Source organism: Leptonotus elevatus, chromosome 15 (assembly GCF_054856555.1).
Source record: "Leptonotus elevatus isolate MCC_2025b chromosome 15, RoL_Lele_1.0, whole genome shotgun sequence".
Taxonomy (NCBI): Eukaryota; Metazoa; Chordata; class Actinopteri; order Syngnathiformes; family Syngnathidae; genus Leptonotus; species Leptonotus elevatus.
In genome coordinates, this window is record NC_141253.1 from 3,636,910 (window position 1) to 3,652,224 (window position 15,315).

The following is a 15,315-nucleotide window of genomic DNA, read 5'->3' on the forward strand; positions in this document are numbered from 1 at the left end:
TTTTTACGTTTGTATTCAACTCTTTTTATTTATTTTTTTTTATTTTTTTATTTTTTACTCTAGTAAATGAGTCTAGTTAGTTATTTTAGTTTAACCAGCGACGCTTGACGTTTAGGACTACATTTCCCACAATGCCCCTCGCGGGCGATGAAATAATGCGTCATGGCCAACATGGCGGTTTAATATCTTGCTGCGGGCTTTCATGGCTTGTTTTTCTCGTCGATTAGTGGACTTTTATTTCTTACTGACGAAACGTCGGCGAGCAGGTAAGTGGTCAGAAAAAATGCCGCAAATAATCGATAAAAGCCATTTTGGTTTCGCAAGGTAGAAAGACGGAGCATGTTAGAAAAAGGCGCACGCCTCGCAATCATGTTACTCTGTTAACTGTACATGTTTGTTGGAGTTTTTTTCTACTTGTAGTTAACCACACGTATTAACAGCTTGTATATTTAGATTTCGTTTGAATTTCAAAAATCATCGTTGGGCTGTCAGGTTTACGCTCTTTTAGAAGCACTAACGAGCCAGCTGCTGGCAACGTCACGTTTCCTTACCATTATTATGAAAACATATGAAAGCGCTAATGCTGGCAGACGGTATCAGTAGTTGTGTTCTCAGATAGACTGTGTCAATGGTGCACCAAAAAGAGCAGTGGACTCTTACTCAAAATGTGTACAGTATACATTATAAGGGGATGACAATATTTTTCCTGTAAACTGTATTAAAATATATTTTTAATGTTCCCCATTTACATCAAAGGCACTCGGGTGGGCAAATGGCTATTTGGGCCCAATTTGGACATTTTCATTTAGTAGCATAGCAATTCGGTTTGGACATGGACAAGTTATTTTGACGGGACAGTAGATTCACACAGTTATGCAGGGTACACTTGTTGTAGTAAAGTGTCTTTTCAAACAGTGTTGCACCATTAAAAAGGTATTTAGAAAAATGTGAAGCGTGTGCAAAGTTTTATGAGCGATTATATGAAAATTATAGGCACCTAAAGTGTTCAATTAACCTTTTCTAGCCTTGAAAGGTCATCAAGTTCGGTGTGTACGATGTTCCGGTGTAGCTGATTGACACTCCTTGTGACACGCTCAGGCCATAATGTTTCGCCGCTCGAGGTTCAGCGTTCGTCCCAATGTGGGCGGGGCCGGGAGGACGGCGGCTCCATTGCAGGAAGCCGTACCGACAAGTCAGGAGACGAAAGAGGCTCCAAAAGACGTCGATGAGATTGTGGCGGCCTCTGCGGTGACCGACAGCCAGCTGGTTGCCGTGCCTGCGGCTAAAGCTACCCCCGTGAGGTGAGTGGTTTATTTACTAAGGAAATGCGACATAACCCTTTAGAAGTCCTTGAAATATGTCCTCTCAATCACTTTATTGAATAAAGTAATGAGCACATAGCCAATGGCCAAAAGTCACGCAGTCACTCACCATACAGACTGGGTTTGCCAGGTAACCGCCAACTCTACACTCTCATTTGCTGGCACCCATGTCACTCACCAGAGACTCGTACAAGGATCTCTTCCGGGTTAATGTAGACCTATTTCCGCCCTGCTTAGTGATGGAAACGATCCAACTGGGGATGGTACCGGCTCCTCGTCTGCTGTCCAGAGGAGGAAACGCTTCTCTGTCAAGCCCAGAGTGGCCCCGGGTCGCCTCACAGCCCCACCTCGAACGCAAAAGTCCCCCACCAAGGTGGGCTCTGAAAATCCCTCCAAAAATTCTGACCTTGAGCCACAAATTGAAACTGAAGTGGTACTGCCTGGGGTCCAGTTGCCGAAGTCGCCCGAGTCCATAGTTGTCTCTTGTGATGGTTCAACACAAGCAGCTGCCGTCTCCCCTGACCACTCTCAAAAAGGAACAAAAAAACCTGAGAAGTCATCACTACCGTCGGACGACGGTCTCATCAAAGTTCCTCCCAGGCCGCCGGACAAAGAGACGGCAGCGCTGTCAGAGAAAGCCAAGACTCTCTTGTCGTCGAAGAGCAGGAAGTCGTCGATTCCCAGGTTCTCCCTGAGTCGACTTTTGAACGACCCGTCGGACGTTCAGAGGCTGGAAAAGGCTCAGAAGCTTCGCGACCTGCTCAGACAGGAGATGCGAAAAGAAAAGGTTAGTCGTTAGTAGAGTTGTGCAATTAATCAAAATTCAATTACAATTTCAATTATTACACTCCACAATTACAAAATTGGCATAGTCGTGAACAAAAATAAAAAAATATTAATACAAATTTTGAGTTATTTAAATGTATATATATTTGTACATTTTTATTTCAAAATAACTAATTTAATAAACCTCGTTTGCTCCAAAAGAAACTTGCATAATTATACTGTTTCAAAGAAATGTATTTTTCTTAATATTTTTTACATTTAAACATTTTCTTGTTTTGTACCAAAAAACAAATGATCGTCCTAATCGTGATTTCAATTATTACCAAATTAATTGTGATGAATATTTTCTTCATAATCGAGCAACCCTCGTCGTTAGCCCAGTGGCCTTGTGGTAGAGTGTCCGCCCCGAGACTGGGAGGTTGTGGGTTCATACCAAAGACTATAACAATGGGACCAATTTGCCTCCCTGCTTGACACTCAGCATTAAGGGTTGGAATTGGGGGGGGTTAGATCACCAAATGATTCCCGAGCGCAATCCCTGCTGCTCACAACTCCCTCAGGGGATGGGCCAAATGTAGAGAACTTAGTTGGGTGTGACAATCAGTGGTACTTTAACTTTAGCTTTCTTGTGTCTTTTATTGTAAGACGCATCCAACTTTGGGGCGATCATTAGAGTGCCTTGTTGTAGAGAAAACAGAAGAACAAGGTAAAAATGAAAAGCAAATAATATTTTGACCCAATTATGTGAAATTGGAGCGTTTCCCATGACACACCTGTTGGTCTGTCAAGGCACATTAATGTGGCACAGTGGTTGGCAAAAAAAAGAAGAAGAAAAGACTTGTTGTGTTGCAGGGTGCCAAGAGAGCAAGGAGGAAACGTGAGCAGGAATGCAATTTGGATCCCGCCAAAATGACCATGAGGGATCTCATCCGCTACCTGCCGACGTCCGACCCAACGTCGTGAGAACATCTTGCCCGTTTAGCCGATACTACCGCATCACATGCATTCCTTTGTGTGACCCACAACTGCCGTGTCACAGGTCCAGTTTGGAGGATGAAACTCAGGAGAACGAGACTGTGGTTCCAGTTTCACCAAGGAGAGAAAAGTGAGTGTACAATTCAGTAGATCCCGGTCAAAATTCATGATGGGGCAAGATTTTAACGGCTCTTCTACTTTGACGCTGTCCCAGATCGCCAGAAAAAGTTCCGAAACTGGACTCTGAAGTTATCCCGAAGACGGGGAGCCAAGCGGAGGAGGAGGAGGAGGAGCAGGAGGAGGCAGTGAATGAGGATGAGGATGAGGATGAGGAAGATGATGGGTCTCTGATGGTGCCGCGGGTCAAAGTGGCTGAAGACGGCACGCTGATCCTGGACGAGGAGAGGTAAGGTGTACTAACACCAGTACCCAGCAAGGCTGAATTTAGTGTTGCACCCCTTCAATGTGCAAAGCTCGTTTAGTTAGCCCGTTTATGGTGTTCCACATTATTTGTTAGCATTAAGCTAGCTGAATCTGTGGGATTTTCTCACGCATATCCACCGTGATAAACAGGCGATTTTCTGTAGAGTAATTGTGAGCATTTATTTATGTGTCTCAGTTTGACTGTGGAGGTCCAGAGAGCCAAAGGGCCGAACCCGGCGGAGGGCCGAGACCCCATCTTCGAGCGCGGCTCCACTACCACGTATTCCAGTTTCAGGGCGTCCACCTACTGCAAGCCCTGGACCAACGAAGGTTCGGACAACGCCAGTGTGTAGACAAACCGAAATCGGATGCATCTTCTATCTTCCTTTTCCATGTCTCCTTATTCTTGTAGAGACAGACATGTTCTTTCTGGCGATCAGCATGGTGGGAACGGATTTCTCCATGATCGGCCAGCTTTTTCACAACAGAACTCGAACCGAGATACGGGTCCGTCAAAAACAGCATTGATGTGTTTATATATGTAGCTATCTAATGTGCAATGTTGTTTTTTTTGTGTTTGTGTGTATGTTTGAACAGAACAAATTTAAAAAAGAGGAACGGCAGAACTCCTGGAGGATCGACAAAGCTTTCCGTTTGTATTTTGTCTGCTGTTTTGTGACAGAATCCCGCGTATTTATTTGAACATCCCCAAGATCAGTCACAGTTGCCATTTGTTTTGCAGGAGAGAGACGCAAGCTGGACATAGAGTATTTCACTAAGCTGCTCCAGAAGATTCTTGAAGTCCAGGCCAACAGGAAGAAGCTCAAGTCGCTCGTGGAGAAGAACGCATACAAGAAGCGCCAGAGGAGCTCAAAGGGCGAAAAGAGTGAGTGTATTTAAGTAATCTACAATACTCATGTTAAAAATATAATAGCAAGATGAAAATATAGTGAGATCATATAAAACAATCTTTTATCCCGTTAAACACTTCATTTTTTTTTCTTCTTTAATTTTTTTTTTCTCTTTAAGAAACCGTTAAACACTTCAAAACTACTTGAAACACACTTAAAGGTGTTAACCACGTTTTAAATGATTCCTTACCTCCTATTTTTATCCACAAGAAATAGATGGCTATTGTATAACATCACTTTTGTGAAACAAAAAGAAGACTCTGGCTCACACGGTTCTCCTTGTCATTACCAGTTGAGGTTCTCAAGTAAATAAAAAAATGACTGACCATGAATTATCGTATCTGCATTGCATCGTGACTGATCTTTCATCTCTTGGTCCTTTGGTTCTCCTTGACAGGTAAAAAGTTTGTGGACCATCTCAACAGCGAGGAGGAGGATGAGGAAGAAGACGAGGAGGAGGAGGAGATCGATGGCTTCTTGGGTTCGGAGGCGGAGGACGGTAAGGAGGAGAACGACGAGCTGCGCAAGGATGGAAAAGCCCCCGTCGCGAAGGCCAGGCAGAAACGCAAACTCCAGAGTGCGCAGGACGTCTCGGCGGCGAAGCTAAAGAAGACCAAAAGCAAAGTGGGAGAAAAGAGTGGCGGAGAAGGTGCATATCTGGCAGAGCAGAGCATTCCCGTTGAACCACACATTTTGTTTTTAGCGATTGATTTTGTCTCCTCAGATGATGCTTGCACACCCGAAGACACGGAGGCAGCCCTTCCTGAGGATCAACCCGATTCACAAGTGTAAGGAAGCGTAAAGGACATTTCACCATGACGTCATGTATTGATACTTCCAGGTGGCAACAGGTTTAATTCTGATTTTAGCCTTCTTCTTTACCGCTATAGTATTTTTAGATGAGCTGAATTCTTTGGACGTGAAATAGAAAGCCAGCAGTAATTAAAAGTAGTTGCGACCGGAAATTGGCGTAATCCCAAACAAAGTTTATGTTGTAATTTCATTTCAAGTAAGCGGTAGTTGCTCGCATTCTGCCACCCTGAAGTATTTTGGTGCCTCTTGTTAGCGAACATGTTCTGTTGAATTGAATCTTCTCCCAAACAACCAGGTGCGAAAGTCCGGAGATGTGCAAATCACCCGAGCGCACCTCCGTTAAACCCGCCAAACTCTCACGAGCCAGAGCAGCCAAACCAGTCCTGCCCCTCGGCAGAAAGTGGAGCAAGAAGCTTGCACCCGGTCCAACCGCCATGAAAGCCAAAGGCGATTTGATCCCTATAGAAGACGAATATGTAGCGGATGAAGCCTCGACAGAGCAGGTGATGCTACCAGAGCTTTGTTGAATACACTTTCAACCAGCTTTGTCCAGAATTTGCCTTTCTGAAGTTGCTGCTAACCTTTTTTTTTTTTTTTTCAGATAAACAAAGAGACAACGCCACCTAAAGAAATCAGTGAGGCGGATGAGGAGGAGGAGGACGGTGATGGTGGTATTTCCTCTGGTGATGATGATTACTCTGCGAAACCTGCAAAACCTACTAGGTATATTTCACAAGCCGTGTCCCAATTCAGAGGCTGCACTCTGGGGAACTTGCGTTACTTCTTAATTTGAAAAACTCAAGTTGAAAAGGCAAAAAGAAAAGGTCTCTGTGTTTGTTTCGCAGGTATGGGAGAGTCCCCAAACCCCCCAGCCACTTGAATTACCCTGCCAAGGAAGAGGGGCCCACATCTAAACCTGAGCAAAAGTGCACCTCCAAGAGGACCAGATCGGCCGTGGCACCTTCCTCCGCCCCGGCGTCCAAAAAGTCCAAACTTATTACCCTCAGAGCATCTCAGTCTGAATCCAGCGAGGACGAGGAGGAGCAGGTCCAGCAGGTGGACGATGAAGAAGCGTTTGTGCCCGCCTGTCTGCGCTCTCCTTTGGCTGTCATTCAACCGGTGGATGAGACAATGGAGGAGGTGCCAAACTCCTTTAGTCGCACGTCCTTTGCATCATTTGCATCATTTGCATCATTTGCATTTGTCTTTGCATGCTTCCCATAATTCACTCCCCCTCCTCCTCCCTCCTCTCTCATGTAGCTTGACATCTTGGGCAACATGTCTGATGTGTTAGACATTTCCCAAGATGAACTCTGCCCCGATTCCCTCTGTGAGGGGAACAAAAGTGAGACAGGGGTACGCGAACCGTGTGTGCATCAATTGGACCTCCTGGTTGTAAGTGTCCCCTGCTTAGAGTGCAACACCAAAAAAAAAAAAAAAAGGAGAAATGTGGTCTGTTTGTTTAAACCTTAAACATTTCTTGACAATAATTTGTTATGTGTCCTCACTAGTCTAAACATGACATTCTGATTAATTACGTATGTGGAATATGAATTATGAAGCAAAAATCCAGCCGTTTTTATCCATCTCAGGGGGCGGCCATTTTGCCACTTGCTGAAGATGACATCGCAGTTTCTCAAGGCTCAAGCAACGACCAATCACAGTTCACCTGTTTTCTGAAGCTGAGCTGTGATTAGTTGTTACCTGAGACCTGATCAAAATGGCCGCATTCTGATATTGATGAAAACGGCTGGATTTTGCTGCTTAACTCATATTCCTCTAATGCAATATTAATCAAAATACAGCATATAGACTGCATAGACCATATTTTTGTCAATCATTTTTGGTTTGACTTCCCCTTTAAACTTTAAACATTGCCATCACCACCTGTCTTTTGATGTGTTCTTCCAGATGTGCGATACAGATTTAACAACCCCCAATAAAAGTATTGCTTGTCTTTCAGGATGTTATCGACTTAATGTCTTCTGAACACGCTGAAGGTATGTTGACGCTCTTTTTTTTTTTCAAATGACTAGTTTTCTGACTCAAACATTGAAATGAAAACTTTGCGTTGTTTCTCAGTGTCCGAGGCAGAGAGCTTCAATGAGGCCGCGCAAACGTTGCTCGCCATTGGCAACGTAGCTCACCTCTCTCAGTCGGAGACCACGCATGATCAGAGAACGGGTACAAATTCTGTAGTGCACTGTGTTAATACTGCGGCAAGCAGTTACAGTTGCAGTCAAATTGTCTGTAATTGCAGGGACGGAATCGGAGAGTGTGAATGAGACCAACAAACTCTTGGAGGAAGAAATAGCAGAATTCATCAAGGAAAACAGTTCCAGCCAAATGCCAATTGCAGACCACGGAGTCACACAGATGATTGAGACTTCCACCTTAGCGCCCACAAACACAGGACCTTCAGCTCCTGACCCAAGCCCCCCTGCTCAATCAAGCCCACAGACCAGAAGAGGTAACTCGTCCAAGGTGAAACCAAAACCTAACCTCGCCAGAGCCTCAAGGACTGCACGTTCAAAGTCCCAACCAGATGCATCACCTGTGAAGTCTCCTATGGAGAGCTGCAGTCTTGCTCCCATCCTTTGTAAAGAAACAACCCCCATGGAAGGACAGTATGACCAGGCATCAGGAAACCAAACTTATGACTTTACAGAAGCCAATTTTGATCAGGCTGCCGTAGCAGCCAAGCCTACAGATGCTGAATGTGGACATAATTATGTGGCTGCATCAAATGTTGCAGAATCACAAACTGATGGGTCAAACACACCTTTGCTACAAGAAATTGCTGATCACGACGTTGCTAGGCGAGAAATACTTAAATGTCAGAAACCGAGTGAAGCTAAAGAGACCAGGAGTCGATTCCCAAAGGTCAAATCAAAACCAAACCAGCCACAAATATCAAGAAGTACGCAGTCTAAACCTCAGACTTTAGAAGGAACTAGCCCGTCGCCCAATCTGGAATCCACCTCGAAAACAACAGCTGAAGTAGAACCACAGCCAGTTTCTTTAGAGACACCAGGTCAAAGCACCAGTTCTGCGTCGACTGGGACCCCATTGATAAACTTAAGCGCCAGTATGACGCAGTCAGAGGAGAAGATGGTAAGAGTCGGACATGCCGCAGGTGACGTGAAGTCCACGGCTGATAATGCAGATAAAAGTGGTCGAAATACCGAGGCAGCTTCTAAACCCAAAGCTGAATCAAAGACACTTTCCGTCCAAGAAGGTAGAGAATTTGACACTGCCGTGCAGGAACAATCAGAAGGTCACAAACCAAGAGAAGTCCAGCCGACCAGGAGAAGTCGATTCATCGGGATCAAGCCAAACATTTCACATATATCAAGAAATGCACAATCTAAACCTAAAACCACTAAAGGAAGTCGCCAGTCTGAAGTAGAACCACAGCCCTCGTGTGCCCTCTCTCTTGGGACTCCCGCTCAAAGCACCAGTACAGTTTCTAATGTGACTCCAGTCGCGAATGTAAGTTCCGGTATCATACATTTCGAGGAACTGGCTTCGGGTGAGGAGAATATGGTAGACGTTGGAGTTGCTGCAGAACCAAAGTCCACAAAAGGTGAAACAGTCAAAAGTGGTTGTAATAATGAGACGGCAGAAGTCTCAAAACTCAAGGCCGAAAAGTCAAAGGAAACTTTGGATCGGGAACCTGCAGATTATGACAAGGATCTACTTGAAGGTCAGAAAACCAGTGAGGTTGTTTCCACCCTTCAGACCAGAAGGAGTCGATTCCCAAAGGTCAAACCAAAACCAAACCTCGAGACATCAAGAAATGCACAGGATAAACTTAAAATTAGCCCATCTCCAAATCTTGAATCCACTCGCGAAACAACAGCTGATGGACAACCACAGCCAACCAATCAAATCACCAGTTCTGCTACGACGGTGACGGCAATCGCAAATGTCGTCTCCAATGTGATACCTTCAGAAGAACTGACTCCTGTGCAGAAGATATCAGGCACTGGACGTGACGCAAGTGCCACAAAGTCCAAAGATTCTGAAACCGTTGAAAGTGGTCGTGATAATGAGACGATATCTGATGCAACAGTCTCAGAACCCCAAGCCGAAGAGTCAAATAAATCTTTGGACCAAAAAGATGGAGATCCTGACAGTACCTTGCGAGAGTTACCCGAATGCCAGAACCCAAGTAAAGTTCTTTCCAGGAGGAGTCGATTCCCAAAGGCCAAACCTAACCTTCCGCGGACATCAAAAAGTTCACGGTCTAAATCTCAAACCGCAGAAGAAACCAGCACATTCTCAGATCTTGAATCCACTTGCAAAGCAGCAGTTGAAGTAGAATCACAACTGCAGAAACCAAGTCAAAGCGTCAGGACTCCAACTGTGATGCCAATAGCAAACCTCAGCTCCACTCTTACACCTTCAGAGGAAATAGCTTCTCGTGAGGAGACGGTGGTCGGTCTTGGGCACGATACAAATAAGGAAGACTCAAAGGCATGTGAACACACTCAAGAAACAATTCAAAGACTCCGCAAGGCCAAACCCAATTTGGGATCCGTTGCTAGAGCGACGCAGTCCAAGAATGGATTGGACAAACCTGCCGATGGAACATCAGACTGCAAATCAGTGTCAGCAAGTGGCTCCAAGTCTACGTTGTCCATTGCTGATGGCCGTAGTAGTGAAACTCCAGCAATGGGTAAGGAAACGGCAAGCAACGTTGCTCATCATCAGGACACTGTGACAGTGGCTGGTACTTCAAATTCCACACCTAACGTCCTCTCGTTAGACATCACTCTGACAGATTCTGAAACCAGTGGAGCATATCAAGTGACCGCAGAGGCTCAAACCCCCAAATGGTGAGTTTATTTTAATTAAAAAAAAAATTATTGTTACATTACATTTGCATTAAAGTGGAAGTTAACCTTAAATATTTCTTGACAATAATATGTTATAGGTGACCTTACTTGTCTAAATATGACATTCTGATTAATATTACATTTGTGGAATAAGAGTTTTGAAGCAAAATCCAGACATTTTTATCGATCTCAGGGGGCGGCCATTTTGCCACTTACTGTCGACTGAAGATGACATCACAGTTGTATATACCAATCACAGCTCACCTGTTTTCTGAAGCTGAGCTATGATTGGTTGTTAGCTGCGACCTGAGCAACTATGTCATTTCCACCCAAAAGCAAGTGGCAAAATGGCCGCCCCCTCAGATGGATAAAAATGGCTGGATTTTGCTGCTTAACTCATATTCCACTAAAGCAATATTAACAATACCTTATTTAGACCAGTGGGGCTGCATAGAACATATTATTGTCAAAAAAATCATTTTTATTTGACCATTTATTACTTTTTTTTGTAATTATATTTTTATTTGGGAGCAATCACAACAAATCCACATTTCAACTATAACAACATTTCATCCTCCTGATTTTTTGGTTAGGTTCATTGGTTATCCTTCCCGTTTGGCTGAGGTGAAACATATTTTAATTAGTAGATTAACACCTTAGCTGTTAATAATGGGAACTCTTGCAACCCAATAGTTATCAGACAGGATTCGGGTTTGAATTTCCCGCTCTCTGTCTGCAGATGTAGTATTGTGCACATTGTGTATGTGAAGAATGGGAAATGCAGTTTTATTTTTTGCCCATAGGTGGCAGTAGCGATTAAAAATTCAATTTAAGCCTATATGTTATTGACATGAGTTTGCTTGCTAATGGAAAGTTTCCCCTTATGTCGTAAGCACCGGCGATACTTCGTTGCCCAAAACCTCCACAATGAGACGAGGCAGGCTCGTTAAGCCCAAGCCCAATGTTGGACACAGCGTTCGCCAGTCTCGACAGGTGACCGTAAAAGCAGGATCAGGTGTGGCAGCCTCAATCAGACAAACATACATCAGAACATTACTATTACTTGTTATTCGAGATCACAAATTCTGATTCTTGCCCAGACGCCGCCGCTCTTGGCGCTCGAGGGCGAGCGACTGTCGCGCTGACGCCAGTAGAGGGAGCCGATGATCGAGTTATGGCTACTTGCTCGACGTCAGCGAGTGAGACAAGAGCACCTGAACACTCCATTCAGGTAGCAGGTTTATTTCAGTCACATTTAACTCGTCACCAAATCTTCAATGATTTCCTATTATGTGTTTGTTGAAGCTAATTGTGCATTTGAATCTAAAAAGGTTGACTTTGGGCAGATAATTCAGCTTATTTCTCACCCGATGTCTATAGGATGACTCTGCGACAAGCACTAGAGCCAACCGAACTTCTGCAAGTCTCCCAGTATTTGCAGACAGTAAGTTGGTGATTTTGTGCTAAATTGGAGATGACAATGTAGCACATGAGGCTGTTGGCAGAGCCTTAAAATCTCCAATTAAAATATTGAAAGTATATATATTTTTTTTAAATGGACCAAATCTTTGTGGGGATTGTTGCCATTCTGCTTCTGAATAATTTTATGTAATATTTCCAAATATTATCCTGTGAGCCCATGTCACATGCTACGGTCTTGGAATGTCTCAAAAAGTGTTACGTTTAGCATGTTTATTTACATCATCTAATTAGTTTCTGCCATTTTAAATGAGCCCTATTATGCAACGTGGGCCGCCTTTCCCCACAGTATTCATGATGACATGATCAACAACAAAAAAAGGACAAACTGGGTGCCACCTCAGTTGGGTTTTTTGTGCTATTGTGTTGTATAGTGCAAGGCTAGGGCACGCTAAATACTCACCTTTGTTCTTGTTTTGTGTGGGATAATTATGTGGTGAATGAATGTTAGTTAATGTGCTACGGAATTTCACCCTGCAACATGCTCGCTTTCTTTCACATCAGCGCTTTCAGTGCCATCAGATCCCGACGAGCCCTTCTTCATCCTGTCCCTAATGGAGGTCCCACTGGATGGGTCTCCCCCTCAGCCCCCCCGAGCAGATCAATCCCTGCAGCACAGGTCCAAATAGTCCCAATACGTGAAAAGGTGATACACCTGCTTGGTGTCTAATGGTGCCTCCCCCGTCTCCGCAGCCTTCCTGTGGACAGTGCGGTTGCAGGGACGGGCGATTCCCCACCTGGCGTCCCCTGTGGAGAGATTGGTGTCGCCACGGTAACACTGTAGCACTGACATTGAGAGATTTTGTGTGCAATGTTATAACATTGAGGGGGGGGAAAAAAACTTTCAGTGACTTAGCTTTGTATAAGCAGACAAACTATTACTACCTGTATGGACATTTTATTTAGTTGCTAACTAACCATAGATGACTTTGTTGAGATCAACTCGGTCATTACATTTTATATTTGATCGGTGGGGCAGGAATACCAGATACAACTATTTGTTTACACAGTCAGTTTCCCATAATATGTTCTTTTTTCTTTTTTTCGTTCTTCTTCCAGAGTGCAGACGCAGAGCATCCAGTCCGACCAGCTCCGGCTGCAGGAAGTGAAGACACGACCGCATCAGCTGTGACAAGTTCTCCTCAAAGGTGACAAAATGCACCTGATTATCTGTGTTTAATGATGTGTTTAGTGATTATCTTCTGTGTGTAATCAAAATAAGACATTTGCAAACATCAGTTTTTACTTTGGAAAACAATGACCGAACCGGTACAATAGTAAAACATCAACCCTCCTTTTTTTTAATCGATATATGAATACGAAGTACGAAATAAACCCCAATCACTGGTTAATAAACAGTAATCAGGGGGGAAAATGCTTTTGTAATGCACTTTAATGCAAAATTTAAATTAATCTGATTAGTCGATTGATTGAATAATCGAATAGATCAATTGATTCTCAAAATATTCCACAGTTACGGCACTAATTTTGAGTGTTTCAATATATGTTATTATTAGCGGTGCTTCATTAACTGTTACAAATGTTGAAAAATTGCCCGTCGTAGGGCTGAACAATTTTGAAAAAATAGTTTAAAAACAATAAAAAAATCACTATTATTATACCAATATTTGGGGGGGGGTCTTATGCTGACAAAGTTGTTATTGCTATTTGTCCTATTAAAAACATGTTAAACACGTTTTTTGTTATTCCCCAATAGGAGAGCCAGAGGCAAAGCCGCTTCCCGCCGACCCCAAGTTAGCAAACGTACGGCCAGAAAGCGGCCGACGGCATCAACTGCGGCCCCCCAACTGGAGACTGCACAAAGCACAGCAGAGCCCAAGCCAATACCATACCGAGCCTGTACAATAGCGTCACAACCACCTAGTCCTTCTTTCTCTTCAATTGAGGTAAGCAATGCTCAAGAGCGCCCTCTGCAGGCTCATGAAAAGCCCTGCTGTACTTGTACACGAACCTACATCTGGATAGCAAGGATATGGAATAAACGCTCTCACATCTTTTTTTTTTTTTTTCACCAGGTAAGGCTTTAAAAAAACAAAACAAAAAAAAAAAACCACATTTTGATTCAGTGCTTAACTAAAACTCTTTGTGTCTGTGTTGTAGGTTTCTCCGTGCCATCGCAGCAACAGCAGTACGGTCCAAGAGGAGCCCACCAACGTGTCCCAGTACTTCCTAAGTGACATTTTCACTGAAGTGAATGAAACGTGAAAAGTACTACATTTACCCTCCTTTACCTTTTAATTTCTTTTTCCTTAAAAAAAAAAAAGTGATTGGGCTTGGAGTCAAATTTCAGAATGATCCTAAAATGCACTATAACCTTTTTAGGTGACCTTCTCTAAACTTGTTATAGTACAATTAATAGGGCAGTCAGGTAAAACATGTTGTATACAATAATATGTGCTATGTGACCTCTCTAGTCTAAACAGCATTCTGATTAATGTTGTGGAATATGAGTTATGCAGCAAAATCCAACCATTTCAATCAATCTAAGGGGGCGGCCATTTTGCCACTTGCTGTCACTGAAGATGATGTCACAGTAGCTCAGATAATGACCAATCACGGTTCCTTGATTTTCAAAGTTTGGTCTTGTGACGTTTCCAAGAAGAGCTGTGATTGGTCGTTGCCTGAGACCTGTGACTTGACGTCATTATCGGTTGATAACAAGTGGCAAAATGGCTGCCGAGATGTTGCTGAATTCATATTCCACAAATAGTTATAAATCAGAATACATTGTTTAGAATGGCGGGACCGCATATTATATGCTATTGTAAAGAACAATTTTGACTTGACATCCGCTGTAATGTCCATCTTTAAATTTACCCTTAAAGCCCAGTATTGCTAACGTTTTGTGAATAATAGTGTATTTTCGTTGTTCAGCACTTTATAGGTGTATATAGTTTTTGTACTTAGCCATAAAAAAAACAACAACAGACTGACACATCTTGCAGGTGGAATAATGTGAAGCAACGTCAACCTCCTTATGTTTTTTTTTCACATTCCTTTTTTAACACAGTAAACACAACATCTTGAATGACTTTTCAATGAGCCAAATAAGACTTAAGCTAATTATGCAATTGGACGCACATTCATTTTTTAAAATGTTTTTCCTGTAACCACTTGAAACACGTAACAAAGTAGGTTCTTTACAATCCAAATAAACACGTTCTTCCACCTTAACGGTGATTTACAGGTGTTTACCTGGATTCTACTTTTCACAATGAGCCAATTATTGCCTCAGCCTGCAGACGCTCCAAACATGACCACATAATTTGCGTTCAACTATTTTTGCTATGTTGGCCTGCAGGCCTTTGCTAACAGCGTTGAAGTTAATTTATAGCCTGGCGACTCCTGATCGGAACCTTAAAGTCTTCAAAGGTGATCCGAATCATTTAAATAATTTTATTTTTTTGTATGATTTCCATCTCAGCGGCTTGTGAATGTTTCGTGATTCGAGGCATTGTTCATCTGATGACTTGCAGGCAAAAATTTGACAACACATAGTATTGTTAAGATTGACTGATGGATAGTAGACGCCTAAAATAGGTGCGGTAAGGTGTGATGATGTAAATAAATAGAATTGTTTAACCCATTAGTTAACATTGAGTGATACGCCCAGATTGTTTCCCTTACAGATGGCTGTAAATCCGTCATCGAGACTCTGAATTTATTTAAACAGAAAAGAAAGGCCTATTTTTGTTGAGTATTCTTTTCTGGAAATCATCTTTACTTTCTACTCTTTACTTTGCC

At 43.1% G+C, this 15,315-nt stretch overlaps 1 protein-coding gene across 4 annotated transcripts; it reads left to right on the forward strand.

Moving 5' to 3' along the window:
* The first annotated feature begins 141 nt into the window (after positions 1-141).
* Positions 142-15,165, forward strand: LOC147161595 (uncharacterized). 4 transcript variants are annotated; one of them, XM_086096647.1, is made up of 28 exons: positions 142-266; positions 1,099-1,301; positions 1,560-2,109; positions 2,961-3,067; positions 3,148-3,213; positions 3,298-3,489; positions 3,703-3,836; positions 3,919-4,013; positions 4,104-4,158; positions 4,249-4,392; positions 4,815-5,066; positions 5,142-5,205; positions 5,526-5,733; positions 5,832-5,953; positions 6,076-6,370; positions 6,491-6,625; positions 7,194-7,230; positions 7,313-7,414; positions 7,491-9,911; positions 10,002-10,071; positions 10,965-11,086; positions 11,172-11,302; positions 11,452-11,515; positions 12,055-12,169; positions 12,244-12,322; positions 12,610-12,698; positions 13,268-13,457; positions 13,672-15,165. In XM_086096647.1, exons 2-28 carry the CDS (start codon positions 1,105-1,107, stop codon positions 13,774-13,776), a joined length of 6,141 nt encoding a protein of 2,046 aa, XP_085952773.1. In that variant the 5' UTR covers positions 142-266; positions 1,099-1,104; the 3' UTR covers positions 13,777-15,165. The 4 variants fall into 4 exon arrangements, 3 of the variants coding, with proteins under 3 accessions (XP_085952773.1, XP_085952772.1, XP_085952774.1); XM_086096646.1 differs by having other exon boundaries at positions 7,491-10,071; XM_086096648.1 differs by lacking the exon at positions 6,491-6,625 and having other exon boundaries at positions 7,491-10,071.
* The last annotated feature ends 150 nt before the right edge of the window (positions 15,166-15,315 follow it).

Bases quoted from the DNA above. Each gene is read 5' to 3' on its own strand.
- LOC147161595 (XM_086096646.1), top strand. From the start codon at position 1,105: ATGTTTCGCCGCTCGAGGTTCAGCGTTCGTCCCAATGTGGGCGGGGCC. The intron at 5,954-6,075 runs GTATATTTCACA...TTTGTTTCGCAG, and splicing joins AAACCTGCAAAACCTACTAG to GTATGGGAGAGTCCCCAAAC. The intron at 7,415-7,490 runs GTACAAATTCTG...CTGTAATTGCAG, and splicing joins CACGCATGATCAGAGAACGG to GGACGGAATCGGAGAGTGTG.